Genomic DNA, 24483 nt, shown 5'->3' on the forward strand with positions numbered 1-24483 from the left:
TGTATTCTCACTTTACTTTAGTTCTGGCGTTATTTGAGAGTGTCAGACAATTTCTGTAGCTTAATGTAGAGGACACAATCTTTCACGTAATTTTTTCCCGACGCAAATAGGAGCAGGCTGTGGAGCGTGAACACGAGAGAGACGAGTTCCAGCAGGAGATCCGAAGGCTGGAGGCCCAACTCAGACAGACAGCCAGTGTGGATAACAAAGGACACAGGGTGAGACCTATTCATTTGATCGCAAGCAGTAACATCTAATGAGACAGTACTTCTCAACAGGCTCCTATTTCTAGATAAAGGTGGTAAAGTACATTGGATTTCCAGTTTGTGTGCTTTTGATGTGTTTTTTTTTTTTTGTGATGAGTGTTTAATGCATTGTTGATGGGATTATGAACCAGTTAACTGAAGTGTATGTATTAGTACTCACAGAGGTTGAAGTGATGAATGCATTGTTTGCTTGTTTGCCTATGAGCCTGACTTTTGCCATGTGTTTATCCCTGTGCCGAACGGATTGCTGTAGTTTGAGGACTTGGTTCTTCAGGTATGAATTCTAACTGTAGCATACTTCTCTTAGCCCCTCTGACTCTTCTGCATGGTGTGTATTTTGATTTACATCATTATTTCCATGCAACCATCCGTAGATTAATTCTTAGTGCTTAAATGTGTTTCTCATAAGTTCTATATTTTTTCCCATTTCATCGTCTTGTCGGCTAATATTCATTTGCTTCTGTTTCACACTTCATTTGTCTTTCATCTACATGTCGCTGCTCTCTGGAATGGCTTAACTTATTAAATGTTTGGTACCAGTGGCTGCAGACCCGGAATGGCTAATTTCACTACGAATCATGTAGCAAATTTGCAAATCCCTTTCTGCTTCTTAAAAATTAAACTAAACTTAAAACTTTATCACAAAATGTTGTCCCCTCTGTGTTTGTGCAGGTGGAGAGTCTACAAGCTATGATCAAAGACAAAACAGAGGATCATGCCTCCTTGTTCACAGCCAATCAGCAAGCCCAGCGCGACCTTGCAGAACGCAATGAGGAGATAGACAAGCTAGCCGGGCGAATCAGAGAGCTAGAGCAAGCGCTGCTTAACAGCACTGAGAGTAATAGATCTATGAGTCAACTGGAACAAGAGCTCCACAGAGCAAAGTTGAGAGAACAGGAGCTCACACAAGTAAGAAAATACACAATTAACACTGTCCTGTGTATATAAACTTGAAATCACTCTCATACCTTTGTGCACGCTGAACATTGTTAATCTCATAAATGTACTCACTTTTGTCAGGATAAGCAGGCACTGGAGCAGCAGCAGCTCGCTAACAGGCTTCAGATCTCTGCCTTGCAGTCCAAACTGGATGAGACAAGACACTGTTACCATGACAACGCGCGTGACCCCACTCAGGAGCTTAGGGATGCCCTGGACACCGCTCAGCAGGGCATACACAGCAAAGAGCAAGAGGTCTGTAGGATTTTATGCAAAGCTGATGTATGGTTGCTAAGATGATTTGGGCTGACAAGCTGTGGTTGTCGATTGATTCATTTGCCTGCATCGCCACCTTTTGGTAGAAATGTGTACGGGTATACAGACTTGATCAATCTTTTTAAAAGCTGCCATCAGGATTATAAATCTCTGAAAGCTCAATATTTTTAATCCACTAAAGAAAACTATGTATGCAATTATAGAAGATATTTTTTGCCTTTGTTTAATAAGTAAAACGATGTCTTTCAGGTTGAGGTCCTGCTTGGCCAACTAGACAATGTGCAGAGGGACTTGAACATCAAAGAGGTTGAACTAAAACACCTCACCCTACAGCTGGAGCTACTGACCAATCAGAATACAGCTAATGTTAACGAGCTCCAAGAACAGATTGCTGCCCTAAAGGTAAGTGCTACTTCATCTTCATACCAGGTTATCATCTGTTTTATTTAGCTGCTTTGTAAATGAAATATATATTTGTACATCAATGAAAAACAACAAGCTCTCCTTCTTGGAGAGAATTATGCTGTTTGTTCTATTTGCCCAAAAGATGTTTGTTTTTTTCAAATCAGACCATTTGGAGACCTCGTGAGTGCAAACATTTTTTTTTTTCCTTCAGTTTTGGCCATATCTATTTAAGTAACTGGGCAGAACTTGAATGGAAGGAGACATACTTACCGAGTATACTATTGGAAAGATATCTATAAGAAATGGCTGAAGAAGACCTAGTAATGACAAATTACAAACACACTTACAAACATTATTTATGTGAAGGAGAGAATTAGATATTTAATTTTCTACTGCCTTCATCTTTAAAGGTTCTTCCACTTCATATGATATGATTCCTCATTTGATTTTGATTGTTATTGTCATTCCCTCCTTAAAAATCAATAATGTGGGGAAAAAAGAAACCTAATAGAACTGGTATGTACAACTCTGCTTGCAGGAGAATGTCTCTGCTCTTACCATACTCAAGGAGGAGGAAGAGGAACAAAGCGAGTTGGAGGACACAGAGGAGACCCTCCCCGCAGCATTACTCCAGGAGAAAAATCAGGAGATCGACCACCTCAACAATGAGATCCAAACACTGGAACAAGAGCTGGAGAACAGCAGGGACAATAAGGTCAGAATAAGTACACACAGAATACATGCAGACCACGTGGAAGTTCCCAAAATTGATATGGCTGTGATGAAATATCTAATTAATTATTTTGATCTTTTTGACAAAAAGGTTTTGGAGGCTGAGCTTGAGGACCTGCGCTCACAGGTGGAACACCTTCAGTCTGAGATTATGAGAGTGCGTGAGGACAAACAGGAAGAGGAGGAGCGCCTTCATGAGGTCATCAGCACACTGCAGGCGGAACTCGCTACATTAGGCCCCAACCTGCATGAAGTTAGTGACTCTCAGGATGGGGACAGCATCAATCCCTCACCGGCCCCCAGCCCCGAACCTCGCCACTATACCATCGAGGAACAAGAGAGTAAGGGAGGCCCGAACAGCCTGAAGCAAGAGCTCAGTTTGACTCATTCTGCCTCATCTCGTTCCCTTCGATCTCGTCTGAAGGCGCTTCAGAGTCAGCTGGAGACTGCGGTGGCAGAGAAAGAAGGACTGGAGCGGTTACTGCTCACCCAGGAGGAAGAGTACAGAGGACATGGTGAGGAGTTTGGAAAGAGGCTGAAGGCTGAGAGGGAGAGGGCAGATGAACTCCAAGGTCTCCTCACCATCAAAGAAGCTGAGCTGGAGGAAATCAAAGCCCAGATAGAAGTGGAGAGGGAGAAGAGGAAGCTATCTGAAGAGGAGAGGGACAGCTGCAAAATTCAATCCGAAGAGATGAGCGCCCTACACGAGAAGAACGGCCAACTCAGCTCTCTGATCATGGAACTCCAAAAGAAAGAACAGGAGTGTGTGAGCGAGATCCAGACTCTAAAAACAAAGGAGCAGGAGATGAAAACAGAAATGGAAGTCCTCAGAGAAACCAGTCTCACTCTTGAGAGACAAATCCAGGAGGTGCGAGCCAAGGTGGTAGAAATGGAGGAACTGGTTGCTGAGGAAAGAACAAAGATAAAAAACCTTGAGACTGTAAAGGGAGAACTTTCTGCTGAACGTGAGGCGCTTAGGAGAAGGGAGGCGAAACTCCAGGAGGATATTAAAAGGCTCAGACAGGAAGTGACTTCAATGAGAGCTTGTATCCAGGACCTGACAGCTCAGCTTAATGAGAAGGAAACCAGCCAAGAAGAGGCTCAAAAGGAAGTGCTGGTGAGTTACCGCTACAAGATAAACTGTTGTCGTTGTTAAAGCATAAACCAAGATGCAAATTTAAACCAAAATTTTAATCACAGGATTGCAACCTCCCAATTGAAGGATGCATTTTAAAGAAGGGAATAAATAGCTAGAAAATAATCAAATCTAGGGTATGAATTATTCAACTAAGATTTTGATTGTGTTAAAATGTTTGATTATATCATTTAATTGTAAATACACTAGTAAATGGTATTTTCAGCGACTGTCTTTTAAACTGTTATTATGTCTCTGTGTGTGTATATATTTAGAGTTTATATGGTCAAAAAAGTACTGATCTTTAATCTGGTCAGAACTGGAACAAGCAGCCTATGCAGCAGGTTTGATGGTAGTCTGGGTTTTTAACTCAAAAAAATAATTCAGCTAACTTAGATAAACCTGCTTCAACAGGCCCCATGTCCAGACAGGAAATACCTTGCTGCCTCTTTTTTTCTAGCTTACAGCTGTGGTAGCAACTGCAGGCAAGACCACATCTGGTTGTAGTTAACTGCCATAACACGTGATCACAGCGTCGCTCATGAAACGGCAGAATCTTACTAACACAGAGGAAGTGACATTAAAACGAGGAAGCAGGAGGAAAAACTTTGTTAAATTTTGTTTTTTAAAGCTCTGATGCGCTTTATTTTTCATTTCTTTACGTCTTATCTTGGCAGGATGTGGTAAAGAGAAGTTGTGGTTGGTACAAAGAAAGCAAAGAGGCTGTAGTGCATTTGTTGGGCTGCTGCATGTCTCTGCAGTCTGATCGGTTTTTGACGAGTTCATAGTTTTGAAGAATTGTAGCCATTGTTGTTGTACTTTCCTAAAGAGGTATCTTGCAGTCGACATAAAAGAGTGATTTAGAAAACACAGCATGTACATGTGGTACTCGTTAAATCACTGCATTGCAAACCAAGTTATCTGTTGTTGATTTGTCTTGTGTAAACAGTTCTCCTCTTTTCCCCAGGAAAAATGGGAAAACTACAAACAAAATAAGGCTAAAGTCTAGACTTAAGAAAGGCAATATGTCGATTCTAGCTGCTAAGAATGTTTTTCTTTTTCTCAGACTCATGCTGAGGTGACCCTGGCTAAAGCAGACGCTGCCTTGAGACAGAAGGAGGCTGAGCTCGCCAGACTGAGTACCGAGCATCAGGCTCTGAGGGCAGAGCTGACTGCGGTGAAACAGGGTTTGAGTACCAGTACAGAAAGAGCTGAGAAACTTCATGAGGAAGGACAGGTGGGAAAACATGACCAATTACGGAGTACAGAATATCAGATATAAGTTAAGAATTAATCTGTTGATACATTTTTCTGTGTGGATCAACTGTCTGTTGTGAAATTTGAAAACTGTGGCAGTACTGGAGTAGAAGATTGACAGCTGTATTTTAAATGGCCCTTATTTCTGTCTTGTCAGACCAAAGACCTTGCCCTCGTAGACCTGGAGACTGATAACCAGAGGCTGAAAGAGCAGCTTCAAGGTTTACAAGAAGATTTGGCTGTACAGGAAGAGGAACTGGCCTATCGGCAAAGAGAACTGCAGCAGCTCAGACAACACTGTCACCAGCAGGACACCCTTCCTCACCAACAAGGATACACCAACAAGGGTGAGTACTTTAATAATGCTTCAAACATACACTCTGCTGTTATGTTTTAAATTCGGTTCAGTCCAATGGCACATTCACGCCAATGACAAAGATGTAATTACGTTTATTTGACCTGTCTCCATGCCTTTTTATTGCACCAAGAATGTAGTGATATTGGTCTTGTAGTGAATTTCAGGACTAAAATCAATGTAATGTGTAATAGAAGTACAACTGTGTTGCGTTCAAGTAATCGGTTTCAGAGAGAAAGTAGAAATTTAATCCCAAACTATTTTAAGTCTTTTAACCAATAGTCACTTATCAAGCAAAAATGCCAAATGTGCTCTTTCAAGCTTCTCAAATGTAAGAATATGCTGCTTTTGTTTCTTTATTGTTGTAAATTAAATATCTTTAGACTTTATTTGCATAAACCAAGGTGTTTGCATACGTCATATTGTAATTTTTAATGGTCTTTAAAATGTCCACATATTGAAAAATACCCAAGTAATTGGCCAGTCTTGTGCAGTAGATGGTCGAGGCAGACGACCACCCACGTAGAGCCGAAGGGTCTGTCCTAGGTTTCTGCCTCCTAACAGGCAGTTTTCCCTTGCCCCCATCGCCAAGTGCTTGCTCATGGTGGTACTGTTGGGTCTCTGTAAATGTTATAAGGAGTTCGGTCTAGACCTGCTCCATTTGAAAAGTGTCCTGAGATAACTTCTGTTATGAATTGGTGCTAATTGAATTGAATTGAATTGAATTGATAAACAAAGCAGGGACCCACTCATAGAACAGCTACTCCATAGCACTACTGGGGTCTAAAACTCCACAGGGAACCTTTTTAAAAATGTGTAACAATGGCATCACAACAGGAATATGTTCTCCTAATAACAATATTTATTTTATCTGTCAGATATTTCTCACAGAGCTTTTGAGGACATTGTGAGTGTCTCTCGGGACGAAGCCTCTCTCAGCTCCCCAGAGGTTTTAAGGAGACTCGAATGCTCCGAAGACAGAATCCCAGAACGTTTCCACGCCTCTGTTCTCGGCTCTCGGCTGTCTGAGATCAGTGCTTTGAACAGCACGGGCCTGGATCTCCTCCAGGTCAAGACCTCTCCCAGGGTGGTGATGGAGCCTCCACACTCCAGGACCATCACACCAGATCCAGCCACACACAGTACCCACTCCCCAGGCTCCATGTCTGACAACTTCTCTATGCTTGACTCACTGGACACTGACAAAGTATGTGGTCTAATATGTCCATACATGCTACCTTTTGGGGCATTTGTGTTTTGTTTCACATGTGGTTAAATATCTGTCAAAATTATTTTTTTCTTAGGTACGTGAGTTGGAAGAACTTGACCTAACAGCGCCTCCTTCTCCTCTTGGCTCCACCTCCTCCTTGTCTGCACCAGAATGGGCCAGTGATGGATATGGCAGCAGTGAGTATTTTACACACTGAACCTGAGGGTTGTATGACTGTTTCTTGTGAAGATTTTCACTCAACCAGGTGATGGTATAAAGACATGTAAAAACTGTTCATATATATATATATATATATATATATATATATATATATATATATATATATATATATATATATATATATATATATATATATATATTTAGATTTTAAAGAAGTAAAAAAAATATTAGCAAACTTAAATCGGAGTAAATTTATCATTTTGTTGGTGACTGATTGTGTTAATATTTACATCAGCAAGACTGTATGTAAGATCGCTTCAGAATACACTATAGTGTCCATATTCACCCAGAACATGTCATTGGTATGTTGTTTTTTTTAATAGTTTTTGGACAAAATTGAGCTTTATGGCACAAAACTCTAAGTCATAGCTGACTTTGGCTACACAGACAATACTTGGGTGGTGGTTTTTTTTATGGAGTTTGTTATGGAATATCACAAGACTTGTCTGCTTAACTCTTCTGTTCTCTTCTTGTGCTTCAGATGTGAGTTCAGAATTGGGTGCGAGGTTGAGAGTGGAGCTGGAACAGACTGAAAGGCTGGATGCTCAGTTTGTTGAGTATCTCCGCTGCAGAGGAATTAACCCTACAGTTAACACAGATAGTGCTGCAGGCAGTATGAGCTACAGTGATGACCTGTTGTCACCTGAGCTTCAGGTAGGCTTCACGTATACTTAATTATACTATAAATTTAGGCTTGCTGTCAAATTAATATATTTACTGCAGTTTCTTCCTCCATTTTCCCGCAGGCTCTGTTGAAGAAAGTGTATCAAGAAAGCTGCAGAATTCTCACTTTGTCTCAGCGTCGTGGCAGTTCCTCAACCCATCCTCATGTCTCAGACTTAAAAGCGTTCTCATTGAGTCACACACAGCACCATTCTGAAGATAGCTCCACCCTACTGAACCATCGGGACAAATCATCCTCCAACCCCCCCATGAGCTGGGAGCAGGAGAAGAGGGCACTGCAGGAGACTGTGATTGCTCTCCGAGAGCTGCTCTGTCGAATGGCACAGAGACATACTCAAGTGAGTTTCTGTGGTTTTAAAGAAACTTTTTGATCAAGTTAGTGGCTTCACACTATGATATGGCCAGTGTTTGTATACATACATTTTAGTTCCTTCACTTCAGTTTTTAATTTAGGTGTAAGGTGAGAGAGATTGAACTTATTTAATATATTTGTCTTTTGGTTCTGTTGATTATTTGTGCTGATAACTTTCTTCTTCAGACTGACTACAGAGGTGATGACGACTGGCACAGAGATCAACTCTGTGGACAGTTTGAGTTCCAACTGAGGGCAGAGCTGGATGAGAGCCAGAAACAACTGAAATGTGCTTTCGACACTCAGCAAGAGCAAAAGAACAAAATACAGTCACTCAGGTATATTACACACACCGAATACTGGCATTTGAGCACACCTTCTCCATAAGTTGACATATTATACTCTATATTATCAAATATATTGAGTAAAATCAGTAAGTTGTTATTTATTTTGTATACTAAAATTGTGCATTTAATTGATTTTCTTTTGATCTGCATTTCAAATATCTTTTTAAAAGTATTATTTTATATATTTATACTAGTTCGGTCAGCCAGTGAGTGAGTGCTTGGAAAGATGTAAAATAATCATCGGTTATTTGCATGGTTTTATGTATTGGTGGCCCTAGTATGAACTTGACAAATACAAACATGATTTCATGTGATACAACCAAAAAGTGCTGAAAAGTAAGGTTAGAACTGTGCTTTTCTTCAGGTTGGCTTTAGAAGAATGCGAGGAAGCTTTGAGGAGGGAGCAGACCAGAGTCCAGGAGCTTCAACAACAACTGGAGCAGGAGAGAGCTCTGAGTCTCCGTAAGGACCGAGAGGAGGAGGAAAGGAGAGGGGTAAGACGAATAATAAAAATATGCATACTTAATATAACACAATTTCTTGTGTAAAAGACAGTATTCAAATGGTCAAATAATAGCTGGGGGCCAAATGTACCTGATGCTTCTACAGTGTTGTTACTGAGTTTTAGAGAACAAACAATGTGAAGAATCCAGAGCATGTAACCAGAGTGTACTTGCTATCCCTTTTTTAAACTGAAAGATTATCTTCCTCTTCTGTCTCCAGGCTGTGCAAGTATCTTCTGAGCAGCAGAGGTCAGAGGTCATGACTCTGAAGGGTCAGGTGGAGCAGGAGAGGGTGGCCTGCAGCAACCTCAGACAGGAGGTTCAGATTGAACAGTCCCGCAGTGTGCTGCTGGAGAAACGTCTTGACGACACCCAGAAGGAGCTAGAAGATGAACGCCAACTTTCCGCTCACCAACGAGCGGTCAGCTTGGAAGAAAATACTCGTCTTGAGCGCCTCCTGACTGAAGCAGAATCTCGCACAGCAGAAATTCACTCTAAGCTTGCAGACGCTCATAGGAAGCTGGATGAAGAGAGGGACCGTTGCTCCAGGCAGGTGGATGAACTCAGCCGTAGACACGAGGCGGATGCAGACAGAGAAAGGAAGTTCATCTCCGACATGCGCGCCCAGCTGGAGCAGGAGAGAAGGCAGGGGGAAGAGCTGGCATCTGTGATGGACAAACTTAGGGCTGAGCTACTGCAAAGCAAAAGGAAATGGGAAGAGGAGGACAAAACAAGGAGGGAGGAGCTGCAGAGGACGCAGGAGGCCGCCACCCGACATCGTGTAGCTATGGAGACTTTGAAGGAGCAGAAACAGGAAGCAACCCGTGCTTTAGAGGTGGAGCGAGAGCGGTCCAGACGCCATGGGGTGGAGCTGGCTGAGCTGAAGGAGAAACTACGACAGCTGAAGGACAAAGAGAGGGAGAGGGAGGAGCAATGGGAGAGGGAGAGGAGGAAGGGGAGGCAAGAGCAGATGGAGAGGGAGAGACGACAGGAGAGGACCAATAGCAAACTGGTAAAATATCAACCTAGTTCTCACACTTAAATATATGTAAAATTAAGAGCATTTAATTTGTGAAAGTAGCAAATGTAGTTAAGATAATTTTGGATGCATACAAACACACCTTACAATCTTATAACCTTATAATCATTTCTGACTTTAGTGTGAGTTGGAGTTGTTGAGGCAACAGGACCAGCAGCGCATGCAAGAGCTGCAGCGTACTCTGGCAGAGCTGGAAAGAGAGGAGAGAGAGATGGCTGCTCAGAGGCTGTCTGGACGAACTACAGGGCAGCAACACAAGGCTGAATCCTCGCAGCATCTCCAAAGCAACTTCCAGACAGGCAGCACACAGCAAAGCCAGCAGGTACACAAGTGGTTTCTATACTGATTGCAATACTAATGGAACTTTTTAAAGAAAGTCTTTACTTTTGGACCCATGTAAAGATGGGAATATAGGAATGTAAAATGAATGTACTGTTCTCACTGTAGATGCTGTCCATGCCGTCATCACCCAATCTGCTGGAAAGGTTGTTGAAGGACAACTCAGAGCTGACGGAGCGTGTGACATCACTGAGTCAGGAGAGAGCCACACTTAAACATAGACTCACGGGCCTGGAGCGCCAGCTGCGGCGCACAGAGAATGAGCTTGCGAAGGTCACCACAGAAACTGAAAACAGACCCATCAATGACGTGATCAGCAACAGCAAGGTTAGTTATGATCTAAACAATGGGAACTGTTTTTACAAGATGAATTGCGATAGTGTTTTTGTACTTTTCTGTCTTGATTTTGGCACTCCATCATAGACTCCATCCTGCTGTCTTTTATTCATTTTTCAAAATGATGCATGTGTATGCAGTTAAAAGACTAGACTATTTCTAGACTAGACTTTTCTCCTCTTGACTTGTCGCAGCAGGAGAAGCACATTTGTAATTAATAACGTGAATGATGGCTCTATTCTGTTTAAGTGTCCCAGTAGGCCATGCCAAAACATGCATAATAGCAGTGTTCTAGAAGTGGAGAACCTAAATGGAATCCAACCATAATTAATGTTAATTACAGCTGTGCTTTTCTTACTAATACATGTTGAAATGTCGATTAAATGCCAGCTTGCATGGTGGATTAATTTGTAAATGGTTGTAAAAGTAACTCCCCTAAACAGGAATTACCTTGTGAGTCTGCTGCAAAAGCATTGCATTTACAAGTGTTGAATTCAGAGCTTAGACCACCTAAAACAAATGATCAAACTGTGGGAAACATGGCGCTATATGTTCAAACCTGACCTTACAGTGGGTATAATGATTTGTCCAAGTGGCTTTATTATTTCATTCTGGTTGTGTAACACTTTTCTTGCAGTCCCTTTTTTAATATCTTGTGCATACTTTGATGTAGGATGTCACTAGACAATCTCAAACATCTACGGTTATGCTGTAATACAGCAACAGAACAATTACAACCTGTTTGTTGGTTTGCAGGTACAGCGTTTGTATGAGCGCTACCTGCGAGCTGAGAGCTTCAGGAAAGCTCTAGTGTACCAGAAACGTTATCTGCTGCTACTGTTGGGAGGTTTCCAGGAGTGCGAGCAGGCCACACTATGTCTCATCGCCCATATGGGTGTACGTCCGTCTCCCCCACTCTCCTCCCAGCGCAGACCCCTCGGACGATTTAGAGCTGCTGTACGAGTTGTCATTGCTGTCTCAAGGTAGGAAGAATAACAGGATGTAAATACATAAGAGTTGCCTCAGCCTCGTGTGTGGATAAAACTGATAACAGTTTTTATTTTATTTTTCAGAATGAGGTTCCTGACCAGGAAATGGCAAAGAGCAATCAGACGACTATCTGTATCTGGGACTGTTAATGGACATGCTGCAGGTCAGCTCAGTGAACACATTTTATGATAATGTGCATCACTTGACCATGCGTATGAGGATTTTAATCTTAATGTCTCTTACAGGACCTAAAGCTGAAGTTTTAAGGCAACAACAGCCGAGATTAAATACTGACTCGCCACCAAACAGAGACAGCAGTGCTGTTCACAGAGACACAGTGTCCGCCCTCGTTCCACCCACCAAATCACCTTTCAGGTTGCACAACAGGTTTGTGGTCCTCTTCAGCAAAGACTAATCAACTTTAGATTGTGAAATGGACTTCACAAATGTTTTAAGTAATTTTTCATCTATGAGCATTCTTCCTCCTCAGGTCGTACTCCAGCACCAGTCCGGCCTCGGGGCATACAGGAGGAACATCTCAGGATCCAGAACGATCCCTGACAGAATATATCCACCATCTAGAGAAAGTCCAACAGCGGTTGGTGGGAGCCCGGCAAGGTGAGCAGCATTAAAGGACCAGTGTGTAGGATTTAGTGGCATCTAGCGGTGTAGTTGCAGAGCACAACCTCCTTGTCTCACCCTCCCATTTCATGGATGTAGGAGAAACCATGGTGGCTGTGAAAAACGCGAAAGGCTCAAGTGCCAGTGTTTGGTTTGTTCAAGGCTACTGTAGAAACATGGTGGTTCAACATGGTGGCCGCTCCTTTGTAGGTTAAAAACAGCTCATTCTAAGGCTTAGAATGAATAATATTTTCTATTTCTGCCAATAGATCTTCCTAAATGTTACACACTGGACCTTAAGTATAACTAAGGTGAAACGGGTGAATTTAAATACAAAAGATGGAATAGAAGGCACCATGGGAATTCTTTAAAAAGTCACAAATTTGTTGCATGCTGGAAGCGCAGGGTATAAGGTCAACACTGTGTCCATCAGTTGGGGCACTGTCGCTTCCAACCTTTCATTCATTGCACTCTTTTCTTTTACAAACTGTTAAACTTGTGTTTATAATATTTTATCAGTGATTGGTTGCACAAGGCAGTACCCTGAGGAGTGTGCAGTTAGGTTAGAACATAAAACTGGTGATGGTAGCATCCCACTCTGTCAACTTCTTGGGTTTTGAGCGCCTCATTGGAAAAGTAGCAAGTAATATCACATTGGGAGATGTTACATGGCACTGGGTTTATGTTTTATAGCTCTTATGCTGAGATCAGACCACACAATATTGGCGTGTTAGTTGCCCAAATGAAAGAGTGCCGTCTAGTTTTACCTCTTTTTAGCATCATAGGGGAAGATTACCAAGCCATAGCAGCATCTGGGGCGCCTCTCATTGTCCTAGACTAGCATTTTAGATTTTTCCTAGTCTGACAGCTTCTACATCATGCTCACTAAGATTGCCCCATAGGAGAACAGACCACCTTTCTGTGGACTGTAAACAAGGCAAGAAAATTATGTCTTTTACACAGTCAGTCTCACCGGAAAGGAAAAAGACAGAGCCCACCTTCACTGCCAAGTGTGTAGTCTGCCATGTTTCTATGATCGATTAATCAGACGATGATATAAAAAGACAAGAATATTGTGTAGTCTGATCCCAGCATTAGATGTATGTCTCCTTATTTGGTCCCTTGTTTTCCAGGAAGTGTTTTTCCCTGGAAATGTACACATTTCAGCTGCTGCTGATTACAGAGTTACAAAACAAGTAATTCTAGAAAATTCTGGTTTGTGATGGGGCAGTAACACTTCCTGCAAAACAGCATGTTACTAAATCCCACAAAACCTGTGTGCTCTATCATCTCCCAACCTAGTAAGCCAGACTCATTTAGCCCTGCCCCCTAAAGAGGAAAGGAGGATACAGTCAGCCTGTTCTCCTGATATGATTGGTTATCGGCAGCGCTGGCTGCAGGAGAATAGGACATGGCTGTACCTGAGCTGCTTGTCGCCCCTTTACCTGAATGGTCCAGGTGAGTGTGAGTGTAGCGTACTCACTCCACCAAACAATAAAGCACCACAATGCACCTCTCAGGATGGGTCCTGACTTGACACCGAGTGCACTAAATGTAAATGTGGAAAAATATAAGTGTGGAACGTACCCTGCAGGTTTTCTGATCCTCTTTTTTTATTCATTGAATGCCGTCCATCCAGACATGTGTTTCAGTGCATGCCAGTGATACAAACATTAAGCAACATGGATTTAAATTTAGCTTGATATTTAAAAAAAAAAAAGAAGTACTCTACAGTGAAGAATAAGTTTGTTTATCATGAAATTATTTTAAGCTGGGAAACCACCTGAAAACATATTGGTGCTTTTACGAGGTGGTTGGGGAAAGTCAGACTACTGAGATTTGAGTAGTCTTTGAGCTCCATTGTATTCAGAAACTGGGTTATCAGAAATGTAAGCCTGAGACTAACAAAGCAGTCATGGACATCACACAAAGGATAATCGTAACTCTGGTTTCATCTTTTCAACGCGGCAAACACAAAAACCCAAATTTGTCCAAAATCTCTCTGCATTCATAATGCAGTGCAGTGAGTGTCCACATTGTGAGTGTGAAATGTGTCCGCTGTATAATGCCCTAAAAAATTCCCAGAATGGAGCAAAATCTGGCATCTACACTGCTTTCTGCCAACAATCCCACAATGCAATGTCTCACGTTTTATAGGAAATTACTGTTGTGTGACTGTCAGTGATAATGCAAAATCATGACGATTCATAAGTGTCTGAAATCTTGATTTACAGCTCATTTTAGAGTAAATTACTGACTGTATTATACAGGCATTAGCAAGGTATCTGCAGGTCAGGAAAAGTCTCTTGCTTATAAAACTTGCTCCATAAATGCAGACATTAACTGTAACAGTGGTTGTTTTCATGGTTAAAAAAAAGGGCATTCAGAAAAAAAGAACTGTAGTATGCTCTGAAAAAATGGTTTGCAGTACTGTAGTAAATGGACTGACATACAAACACACCAGTATAATCCTGTAATCCTATAATGTGACTTATCTGTCACACTAACAAACACCTGCAAGACATTTAACCTCAAAGACCTGAGTGTGACTTGTGTTTTTCTTCATCGTAGGACCATTTATTCATGTATTATTTTACAGAACTGAATATTTCATCTGATGATGATATGAGGTTCTGCTGACATGTGTTAGTGTTGAAAATGCAGCGTTGTCTTATCGACTATTCTGAACTGTACTGTTTACTTAAAGACATACAGGTCGGACTATCAGCAGTGGGTTTTAACTTCATGATAGTTTGGATTTTATGTTCTTGAGCTCTGCAAAAAAGGGATGCTATCCAACTAATATTTTGTGCGTTTGTGTGTCCTATCAGGTTCGTCTGTTCTCCACCCTGACCCGAAGTTGTTCGACCACTGAAAGCATCTCCCCTGTCTGCATATCGTCACTAAACTGTCCATGCCTTACACCCATGTAGAATTTTTTTTTTTTTTTTTAATGAGTACATAAATTATTTTTAAATGTTTTCTATTCTCTGTACTTCAGTATTTTGAAGGTCACTCTTGAATTGCAAGAACAAATGTTTTTCATTATTTTAAATGGGTCTGCTTGTTATTTTTCTACTAATGTTTTATACCCTTTTGTGCTACTGTATGTAAATAGGACTGATGTTCATTGCACATGTGTCCAAATTTGCACTGGTTTTTATACTTGAAATCCATGATCAACTTAGCTAGTGAGTGTTTTATTGCATAAAGGTGAACCTTTTTGTGTTTTTTTGTATTATCTATGTTTGTACCATAAAGTTGAAAAATATTTTAAATCTGTGCTTACAAACCAAACTGGGTTGGCTATTTATTTATTTATTCAACCTTAATATGGGATAGACTTGTTGAACATTTTCTTTTAATATCAATATACTATATCCTGTTTACAGTCATAAAAAAGAGGAACAGAGTTACTGTAGAGCAGAATAGGTCCAGATTTAAACATTTTATATTTCTCTGCATTTTTGCCTTTCTTTGTCAAGTTGTCTAAGTGACTCCTTATTAGTCAGACCTTGCCTTATTTCCCTTTTAGTGAGACTTGTGATTATGTATCCTAGTTTACACCAAGAAAAGACAAGAAATGCATGATAAATGTAAATATACATACTCGTGGTAAATCAAAATTACAAGGAATTAAGTCTAAAATGTGATAATTATAATCTAGAAAATGTGAATGATAATTTTCACTTGCAACGCACATTTTTATTCCAATAATGCATAACTTCATATTCTTACCCTTTTCCTGCAATGAGCTGCGCGGGAATTTTTATTAAGAGCTTTAATTGATTACACTTTGCTTCTTGCTAAGCAGCCAATCAACTCCTAAACAATACAGCTCTTTCCCTACTATTTGTTTCTCTTTCAGATATAGTAACTGTGACAGTAATCATTATGTAACCAAGAATTGACACCTGAGCAGCTCGGCAGCAGCCAATGATCATCTGATCTCCCACTGACGCTTTTATACCTTCTTATCAGGGGGGTTCGTTCGTTTATAATGTCGGCAGACGCCGCCTGTGGCCATTCTCTCCATGTCCTGTTTCCACTCCAGCTCCACTTTAGAACTCCGCCCGCTCGTGTTTCCCAGACAACGAGAACGTTCGCACTCGGTGAAACATCAACACTGAATGACGCACATCCTTCGCGTTCCAACCACAGTGCTGCTAACGGTCAGCTAGCGGCAGGCTGCGTGTCGTAGGTCGTTGTATGACACCTTATCCGCGGTGAAAATAGTCCTGGCCCGCGTAGAAGCCCCCGGTACAATTTTCTCGTATCTGTCTGGGATGTATGGATGGATAGTTGACGGAATATCGTCGCTGTTTGAGCCCGTTACGGGGCAAAACCCCACCGAGTGGCCCGGGAGAGGTAACGCTAGCGAGGAGGTACCCACGCGACCTGGCGTGAAAGCGGGAGCGCAGCGGCACGAGACCCACTGTAGACCGGCTAAACGGAACTACCAGAGGTCGGTTGTTATGGAAGTTAAAACGCCTTTTTTAATACTCTATGTAGGTGTTTACTGGTCGTAGTTGAATTGTCGGTACACTGTTATGGTCCCCTTGTTGTGTAATGGTTTGGTTGTCTATCTTAGCTGAAGAAATCAGTCGATAATTTAACCCAGGAGGTTGAGGGAGTTATCGGGTAAGTGGCGCTAGTTAGCTGACCTGTGCTGATGATGGTGTGACATTAGTGTAGGTGTCTTCTGGTGGTGCTGGTGTTTTCTCTCAGTTCAATTCAAAAGAGGGCTTTATTGGCAGGGGAATCAGACGCAGACATTGGTTGGCAAGTGTCAGAATATATGTATGTGTAGATTAGTAAGGAAATGATAACAATAATTTAAAATAAAGTAGAAACAATGAAGAGTATGTAAATGTGAGTGTGTCTGTCAGTCACTGTACCTCAGGTTGTGGCATGTTAATACATATTGGGCAGCCCTGTCTCCTTCTCTTATGATTATTTTCTTCTATTATTATATTCTTTTTAAATAAATTTTTAAGATCTTTGAAATCTGCAATAAGAGTTTGTTAAAATAAATGTTCCTTATAATATTGATAGTTTTGCATTGCAGGAGGAAGTGCATCTCTGTCTCAACCTCACCTGTCAAACTGATCACATATTGTTTTGGTTGCCATGATTTTTTTTGTGTCTTCCCTTTTTAATGTCCTGTTTGTGGTGACGGAGTCTGTACTTGGTTAAGATCTGTCTGCTTTCTATCTCTGACAGTAGAGAGAGATTCTGCTAGCTTTAAACATTTCCTTTCTTTTCACACAGGCTGCATCTCAGTTCATTGATAAACTCTCCTTCTTAGCAATATCCTAAAACGTAAATTCAAAGACATATGTTAACGCTATATGAGTTTGTGTGTAGGATTTTTGAAGCCACAGTTACCAAGAAGAAATGTATGGACAAACTCAAATGACATGTGTTATCATGCACAGTCCTGCAATGAATCCTACTTAAGATTATAAAGTCCAGTTTTCAAGTCTCAGTTCAACTTTATGGTCCTTTTGGAGGCTGTAGTTCATGGTACAGTTAAATTGTATTGTATTGATAGAGGTGGTTCAAATCTTATGTCCCCCCCATTTATTTTTGTAAGGGTTTAACTGTATTTGAGATATTTTGTGGAGCTGAAATGCTTAGTCAGTTCATCGACTAGTTGATTGAAGTCATTTAGCAACTATTATGATATTCGAGGAATTATTAAAATCACCAGTATTCTCAGTTGTCAGCCTCTTCAGTGTGAGGATTTGCTTCTTGTCTCAGTTTTATATGTTAACTGAATATCTGTGGGTTTTGGACTAGTCAGACTAAACAAGCCATCCCCTTGGACTGAACTATGATTGGTATTTTTCAGTTTGCTTACATTTTACAGACATCCTAAGTAGACAGACTTGTAAGATAAATCAATAATAAGAATTGTTAGTTGCCTAAATGTTTTGTCTACCCTACTAAATAGTCAAAACACCTCTCTGTATAAGTGATACAGTTCAACAGAAGCACAAACTGCAGCCTCCACAACGACCATAAAGTTGATTCAACACCTCTCTAAAACAGTTACAACTGAAAAGTGAACATTATAACCTTTTATGAATGTACTGCTGAACTGTTGTATTAGAATTAAACAAACTCAAAGCTCAAACTGAAGCTTATCCAAATGTGTCATCACATTGCTGATAGTGTTGTTATTGAAGACTATTGTGTTACTTAATATTGTTGCTATCATCCCTCTTAAACCGTTTTTCCTGTTACAGTGTTGATGTTGCAGACGGCGTTTGCCAGAATGACCAGGTAGAGGTGAAAAGACGCAGACGAGGTTTGTTTTTTAAAAAAAAAAAAAACAACAACAACAACAAAAAGTCTTGATATTAATTCCAACAGAAATGAAGATGGTTGTTGACATGTTGTGTCCTGTGTGTCAGATGTAGTTATTAGCTTTGTGAAGAAGACTGTGGCCGGGGTAGCAGGTCTGCTCAGGCTGCGGAACCCGCTGACGACCAGGTGTGACAAGCCAAGACATTATGAAGACACACAGGTTTGTGCTCCATCTCCCACCATCAGACATGCATTTGAAATTTGGTACAGGAGAAGAGGTGTAGTGAACATTTTAGCTGTGTGGATCGACGGTCCTGCTCAGACTCGGTGCTTTAATGTTTCGTGGGTAATCTGACCACAAGTGAACTAAGTGAGTTCTAAATAGAGATGTGTTACATTCAAAATCCACCAAGGACACATTTGGGAATGTTACTATAATTTGTATGTAGTGTAGCATGAACTTAACTGTCTGACTTTTTAAAAGATCCACCTCCTCACCTTGTAGTTTGCATATACTAAAATAAACATACAAACACATGTAAATACAGTTGATTTTGATTTACAGAGGTTCTGAAGGCTGTACTTAGATTCCTCAATCTAATATCAAATGTAAATGAAAAATGATCACAAGTGGGTATTTAAATTGCATCGTGAGACAAATTCTGAACTGCAAATCACGTCTAGTGGGTCAACACAAAATATGTGTGTATCTGGACACGATATTATATGTGAGTCAATGTGACAGTTAGACTACATTGGACACTTAAAACTGTTATTATTAAGTAGCTGAGGAAGTAAGGACAACTTTGATCGTTTGATGCTCTGGTGTTAAATTTGATTTGTATTCTTCATTTTTAATTAAATTGCATTTTCTTTGTTGATCCAGCCTGTTACTCTGATGGGGATAGATGAGCTCCACACCTCATGGTTGAACAGTACTGACTGGAGAATGAGTAAGTGAAGACAGCTATAGCTGTCAATGATCTGTTGACTGTGTTTAGGTCACTTCTCATCCACAGTCTTTACCATAGAGTCCTCTCATCCTTAGCCCCATCGTGATTTGGTTCATTTTATTCTTTCTCCACAGGTAAACCAGTGGGTGGAGTGAATGAGAGGGGTGGGAAGAATCCCTTTCAGAGCTCCTCACCTCCTTTAATGAGGAAATACAGGCAAGTGGTCCACTGTCACAGTCCAGTTCCCTTCACTCGCCCAATTTGCTGTAAATATACCTATAGGGCTGCATACCATCAGTATCTCCTTTTGACAATGTTTCCTTGCTAATGTACACAACCTTTCTGAATCCAGTGGGGCAGGGCTGTCTGCAGGGCTCGCCGACAGGGGGAAGGAGCGGGAGAGGAGAGGCTCCCTCCAGCTGCTGCCCTCCAGACCTTCTCTGAGGGTGGGAACTGCAAACCCTGATCCAACCTGCAATGGCTTTGGATACAATCGCTGCTACAAACCCAGTCTTACTGTGGAAGAGGTAAAATAATCAAGTGTTTGGCTTGGATTTACATAAGGATAATTTATGATCTTACCTTGTGCATACAATTTTTATGAATTTTAATTTCTTATTGCCACAATAGGCTGCATTTAATTTATTTATTGTAAAATATAGGCTTGATTTAGAATGACTCTGGAATCAGTATGTAGGAGTTTTAAAAAAAATCTTACAATGATTGTACTGGTGACACTTCAGACCTAGTTTGGCCTTTCTTATATCAGCAACAAGCCAAAATTGGCCAATGTATTGGACTAACTCTAGTTAAATTAGTCCTAGCTCTCATAGATTCACCCATTTTGAGTACAAGTAAAAGGAGTAAAGTTTACCCACATGATTTCTGTCTAATTAAATTTCAACCTTCAACCAGTTAGCCCCATTTACCACTTTCTGCATTCAGAGGAGTCATGCTTCAAGACTCCTACTACCACTTGGCTCAGTTATCATGTATTTGGGTTCTCCCTTTAGGCCATAAAACAGAATAATAAGGAGCACTACCGGCGCTTGCTGGAGATGGTGACAGAAAAATACAGCAAAAGCCAACCACTTCCTTTCAACCAAACAAAACCGCAAGAGTGAGTATAACCATATTAATCACGTGCTTTTTGTTTTTAGAAATTACATCAAGATCCATTTAACAACTTCTTAACTCCTTTTGCTCTCAGTGAATCGCTGTCTCAGACTGATCCCAAAACTGCTGCTTCAGGAAAAGCCTTTGAATCATTGCCCAGGAAGACGGGATACACAGGTAAGATGCCCATGTATATACCATATTTTAGTTGCAGGTCCCAGTTGTAATTACTTCCTACTTGTTTGGGGCATTGCTTTTAATAGATTTAAACAATGTATTAATTAAGCAGGTACCTTTTCACATAACACCGTCAGTTGATTCAAACTAGATTGAAATATGTTCTGCTCAACTGACACTTATCTTCTTTGCACAGCTGCCCCAAATGTGTTTACATGGAGAAATGCATCTGCAACCAAGGACAGGTTGGTGTAGTAAATCTGTCTGTGTGTCTGTGTGTGTAACGTATTTATATAGTGATGAACTCTGATTATTTTACTAACCTCTATTTGATTTATCTCCAGGCGGAGTAGCTTAACCTTTAGTAAGACATTCAGTGGAGCCTTTACGGACACACAGCCTGCTAGATGTGCAAAGGTAGTCATTTCTCTTGCTCTCTCGTGACATGTCAAAGCACTCATTACTGTATAATTATGGGTGGAAATGCAAATGTATTATTTCTGCTGTCAACCTCCGTTGCAGCAGAAACAGGCAGCAGAGTTGGACCTTTCTACAGAAGTAGCTACTCGCCTCAATCTTGTGGACAGAGATACTCCTGCTGTCAGTTTCCCCGACACACATTCTGCACACACTGCACACGCAAGACACAGCGATGAGGACATACCTTGGCTGACCAAGGTGAGATGGTCAGGACAGACGTGTAGTCACCGTTTTGAAGAAAACATGGATGTAGTTTATTTTATTTCATATATATTTATTGTCTTTGTGTTTAGGAAATGGCAGCGGAGGTGAGTCACTCTCTGGCTCAGAGTGATCCCAACCTTGTTCTGAGTGCAGCTTTCAAACTGCGCATCACGCAGAGAGACCTGGCCACACTGCAGGAAGGCGGCTGGCTGAACGATGAGGTATGTACTCAGAGTGTGACAGTTTAAGTTAAGTTTATTGTGAGTATGTTTAGTCTTTTTATTTTAGTCATTCATTTCTATGTAATACAATCGGCTAGATGGATTTAAAAGATTAACACGGTTTTAGGGTGAATGGATAATGGTGACTGTACACATTTACACAGGTGTCACTGGCAACTTACTGTTAGTTTTGTTAATTGTTGCCTGTAAATTATTATTTAAAACCTTCCATGGTGGAAGTTCACACAAACGTTCTTCTTCATGCAAGTGTTTAATCACATTTGTGATGCTGAACCCTCCATTGCTTCCAATGATAGTGGTACAATTAAATAATACTACCTACCTCTTCATTAACAGTGTAATTAATTTTGTTTTTGTCAGTGCTTCACATACCAGACAAATTCAGTTTGGTGGTAGTAGCAACTACTGTACCTAGTCACCATGGAAACAAAGTTTGTTGAGAGAAGAAAGAGAAGAACTTGTATATTATTTTGTCAAAACACAACAGAACATTTAGGGTGTGTTTATGTGAGATGTTTATTTTTTTAATTAATTAAATTTTCTCCTCTATTTCCTCCAACGAAGGTGATAAACTTCTACCTTTCCCTGGTCATGGAGCGGTGTTCTGGTGAAGCAGCAGGATTAAAAGTCTACTCCTTCAGCACCTTCTTCTTTCCGAAGCTGCGGGGTGGTGGAGGCGGGCAGGTGGGAGGACACACTGCGGTGAAGCGCTGGACCAAGGCTTTTGACCTTTTCCTCTATGACCTCATCCTGGTCCCTCTGCACCTGGGCGTCCACTGGGCAATGGCTGTGAGTCAGACCCACAATGACTGTAGATGTATTATTTGTTGCCATGTTATATTCCTCCTTTTTAGTCTAGTGTATTCATTTATTACTTTGTCAGTGTTAGTTTAAAGAAACACATTATACTCATTACTAAATACTCACATTTGAACAGTTTTCCCTCCCTTTCACACTCATCACTCTCATTCCAGGTGATTGATTTTAAGTCAAAGACAGTGAAGTCATATGACTCGATGGGCCAGAGACACGATGACATCTGCAGTCTTTTACTGTGAGTCCTCGTTGTGCTCTTAAACTCAAGCTATTGATTCTAGAAATCTAGTATTCTTGCATAGTTAATGGCTTCATTGTGCTCGTTTTCCAGACTCTACCTTAAAGAGGAGCACAAAGCAAAGAAAGGCAGAGATCTTGACAGCGCCAAATGGACTGTTGGAAGTTTGAGGGCCACTGTAAGTCAAATAAAGATGAATGACGTACAACTAACTTGACTGTTTTTATTGTTACGGTGTAATGAATGTTTTGCACTCTGTTCATGCCTCTATAGGAGATTCCCCAGCAGAAAAATGGCAGTGATTGTGGTGTTTTTGCCTGTAAATACGCTGACTATATCGCAAAAGGAAGGCCTCTCACCTTTAAACAGGTATATACATATTCACCTGATCTAGTAATACTTCTTTGTTTAATTAATTTTTTTTTTTACATTATTTTCTTTCCATAAAAACTAAAAGTAACATTTGCCTCTTTCTCTACAGTGCCATATGCCGCTCTTCAGGAAGTTAATGATTTGGGAAATCCTCAATCAGAAGCTGCTGTAGAGGATTGCAACAATCTCAATGAATGGCCTAACAACATAGACTTTCTCAATGGGAGAAGCACTTGTGTCCAGTAACTACGTGGTGAATAAAAATAAATGAATGGGCCAAAGAAGTGAACTTTACTGACTGAAATCTAACCCAGTCTAGCTGTTCTGGTCAGGAGAAATCAAACACTAGTCTTAAGAGTTGATTATGTCTCTTTCCCTGTTGGGGACATGTTAACAATTTATAATCTCTGAGTTGTAATTGGAGACATTATTAGGATGTAAGAAGTGTATGTCTTAAACAAGCTTTGGCACTACTGACTGAATGGCTTTTTGTAATTGACCTGCTGTTTGAAGTTCTGCCTAAAGTGCCTTCAGCCCTCTGACACTGAGCTCAACTTGGAGCATGCTTTTGTATATTTTGGGAAATTACTTGGTCACATACAATTCAAAGTAATTTCTTCATTGAATTAGATTGTCACTGGTCAGTGATATTTAGGTCTAATTTGGCTGTTCCTGCCCAATTAAAATGAAATGAGTGTACAGCAACTAACTCCAATGCTATTTGTTATGACACTCAGTTGCTCTAGAAAATATAGAAAGTGATAATCAAAACCACATCAGAACAAAAATGCATGGTTGAGTGCTTGTAGTATGTTTGTGTTGCTATTATTTATGACTTGACTGGATGTTTTTGGAGTGTGTATAGTTTGTTTTTTCTCCACAAGTGGAGCAGTGATTTCTTTGTGTAACATAAGGCGCTGTAGGTCTGTGAATCTTTTCTATGAGCATACTGCAAGAGGCTACTAGGGCTATTACATTGACTTACAGTGTACTATACTTCATAGCAAACTACTGTACACACATGCATGTTTGAGTTCATGCTTTAAAGATGTGATTTTTTTTTTTTTTCGCCCTCCTGTAATAAAGTATTTCATTTTTTAAGTTGGAGTTTGATATATTTCTGTAAATGACAGTGTTCATTTGGTATGACCTGAAATCTAAATTACTAAATGTTGTCACATTTACCTCAATATTACATCACAATATATTACATCATTTTTTCTTAGTGGTCTGCTACATCAGGGATTGTAATGCAACCAGAAAGTACAACTTCTGGCCTGGATTTGGTCATTTAAACAGATTAATAGAGGTCATTATCACTGAAAAGTCTATAATGTTATTTTGCAATTAGTGGATGCATTTACTGTATACAAGCAGCAGCCACTTAAAATACACACACTTCACTTTTTTACTACTACAACATTGATATTGTATATTTAGACAGTGATTTAATGAAGAAGAAATAATTACTGAGAATCATTCAAACATGGGGCCTACAAAAAAGGTGCTTCTTTATATTGCATACAATACCCCAGTGTGTATTGGTA

General features: G+C 40.5%; 2 protein-coding genes across 7 annotated transcripts in view; both read left to right on the top strand.

The window, feature by feature from the left end:
• Positions 1-15323, top strand: part of pcnt (pericentrin) — a 36874-nt gene extending 21551 nt beyond the window's left edge. For 3 of the 5 annotated variants that reach the window (XM_051388602.1, XM_051388611.1, XM_051388629.1), the window contains 23 exons: positions 111-218; positions 520-540; positions 939-1175; positions 1287-1460; positions 1731-1883; positions 2425-2601; positions 2710-3735; positions 4820-4990; positions 5168-5357; positions 6244-6572; positions 6670-6772; positions 7297-7469; positions 7562-7837; positions 8038-8189; positions 8563-8692; positions 8922-9713; positions 9862-10062; positions 10188-10406; positions 11172-11398; positions 11489-11568; positions 11651-11792; positions 11896-12023; positions 14858-15323. In XM_051388602.1, the coding sequence (XP_051244562.1) occupies positions 111-218; positions 520-540; positions 939-1175; positions 1287-1460; positions 1731-1883; positions 2425-2601; positions 2710-3735; positions 4820-4990; positions 5168-5357; positions 6244-6572; positions 6670-6772; positions 7297-7469; positions 7562-7837; positions 8038-8189; positions 8563-8692; positions 8922-9713; positions 9862-10062; positions 10188-10406; positions 11172-11398; positions 11489-11568; positions 11651-11792; positions 11896-12023; positions 14858-14901 (5253 nt within the window). In that variant the 3' untranslated portion in view covers positions 14902-15323. The remainder of the gene's footprint in view (positions 1-110; positions 219-519; positions 541-938; positions 1176-1286; positions 1461-1730; positions 1884-2424; positions 2602-2709; positions 3736-4819; positions 4991-5167; positions 5358-6243; positions 6573-6669; positions 6773-7296; positions 7470-7561; positions 7838-8037; positions 8190-8562; positions 8693-8921; positions 9714-9861; positions 10063-10187; positions 10407-11171; positions 11399-11488; positions 11569-11650; positions 11793-11895; positions 12024-14857) is intronic. The other 2 variants (XM_051388620.1, XM_051388640.1) reach the window with 1 other exon arrangement.
• Positions 15324-16160: 837 nt separating this feature from the next.
• On the top strand, positions 16161-24037 carry senp2 (SUMO specific peptidase 2). Of its 2 annotated transcripts, none has more exons than XM_051388752.1 (17): positions 16161-16491; positions 18278-18339; positions 18446-18558; positions 19225-19291; positions 19426-19507; positions 19644-19818; positions 20305-20411; positions 20502-20584; positions 20781-20829; positions 20929-21001; positions 21110-21262; positions 21358-21489; positions 22075-22299; positions 22485-22564; positions 22658-22742; positions 22838-22933; positions 23046-24037. In XM_051388752.1, the coding sequence occupies exons 1-17, from the start codon at positions 16313-16315 to the stop codon at positions 23106-23108; spliced, it is 1824 nt and encodes a 607-aa protein (XP_051244712.1). In that variant the 5' UTR covers positions 16161-16312; the 3' UTR covers positions 23109-24037. The 2 variants fall into 2 exon arrangements, with proteins under 2 accessions (XP_051244712.1, XP_051244701.1); XM_051388741.1 differs by having other exon boundaries at positions 16162-16491; positions 21107-21262.
• Positions 24038-24483: the final 446 nt, after the last annotated feature.

Source organism: Dicentrarchus labrax, unplaced genomic scaffold (genome assembly GCF_905237075.1).
Source record: "Dicentrarchus labrax unplaced genomic scaffold, dlabrax2021, whole genome shotgun sequence".
In the NCBI taxonomy this organism is placed as follows: domain Eukaryota; kingdom Metazoa; phylum Chordata; class Actinopteri; family Moronidae; genus Dicentrarchus; species Dicentrarchus labrax.

Bases quoted from the DNA above. Each gene is read 5' to 3' on its own strand.
- senp2 (XM_051388741.1), top strand. From the start codon at position 16,313: ATGTATGGATGGATAGTTGACGGAATATCGTCGCTGTTTGAGCCCGTT. The intron at 20,412-20,501 runs GTGAGTATAACC...TTTTGCTCTCAG, and splicing joins AACCAAACAAAACCGCAAGA to TGAATCGCTGTCTCAGACTG. The intron at 21,002-21,106 runs GTAGTCATTTCT...CCTCCGTTGCAG, and splicing joins AGCCTGCTAGATGTGCAAAG to CAGAAACAGGCAGCAGAGTT.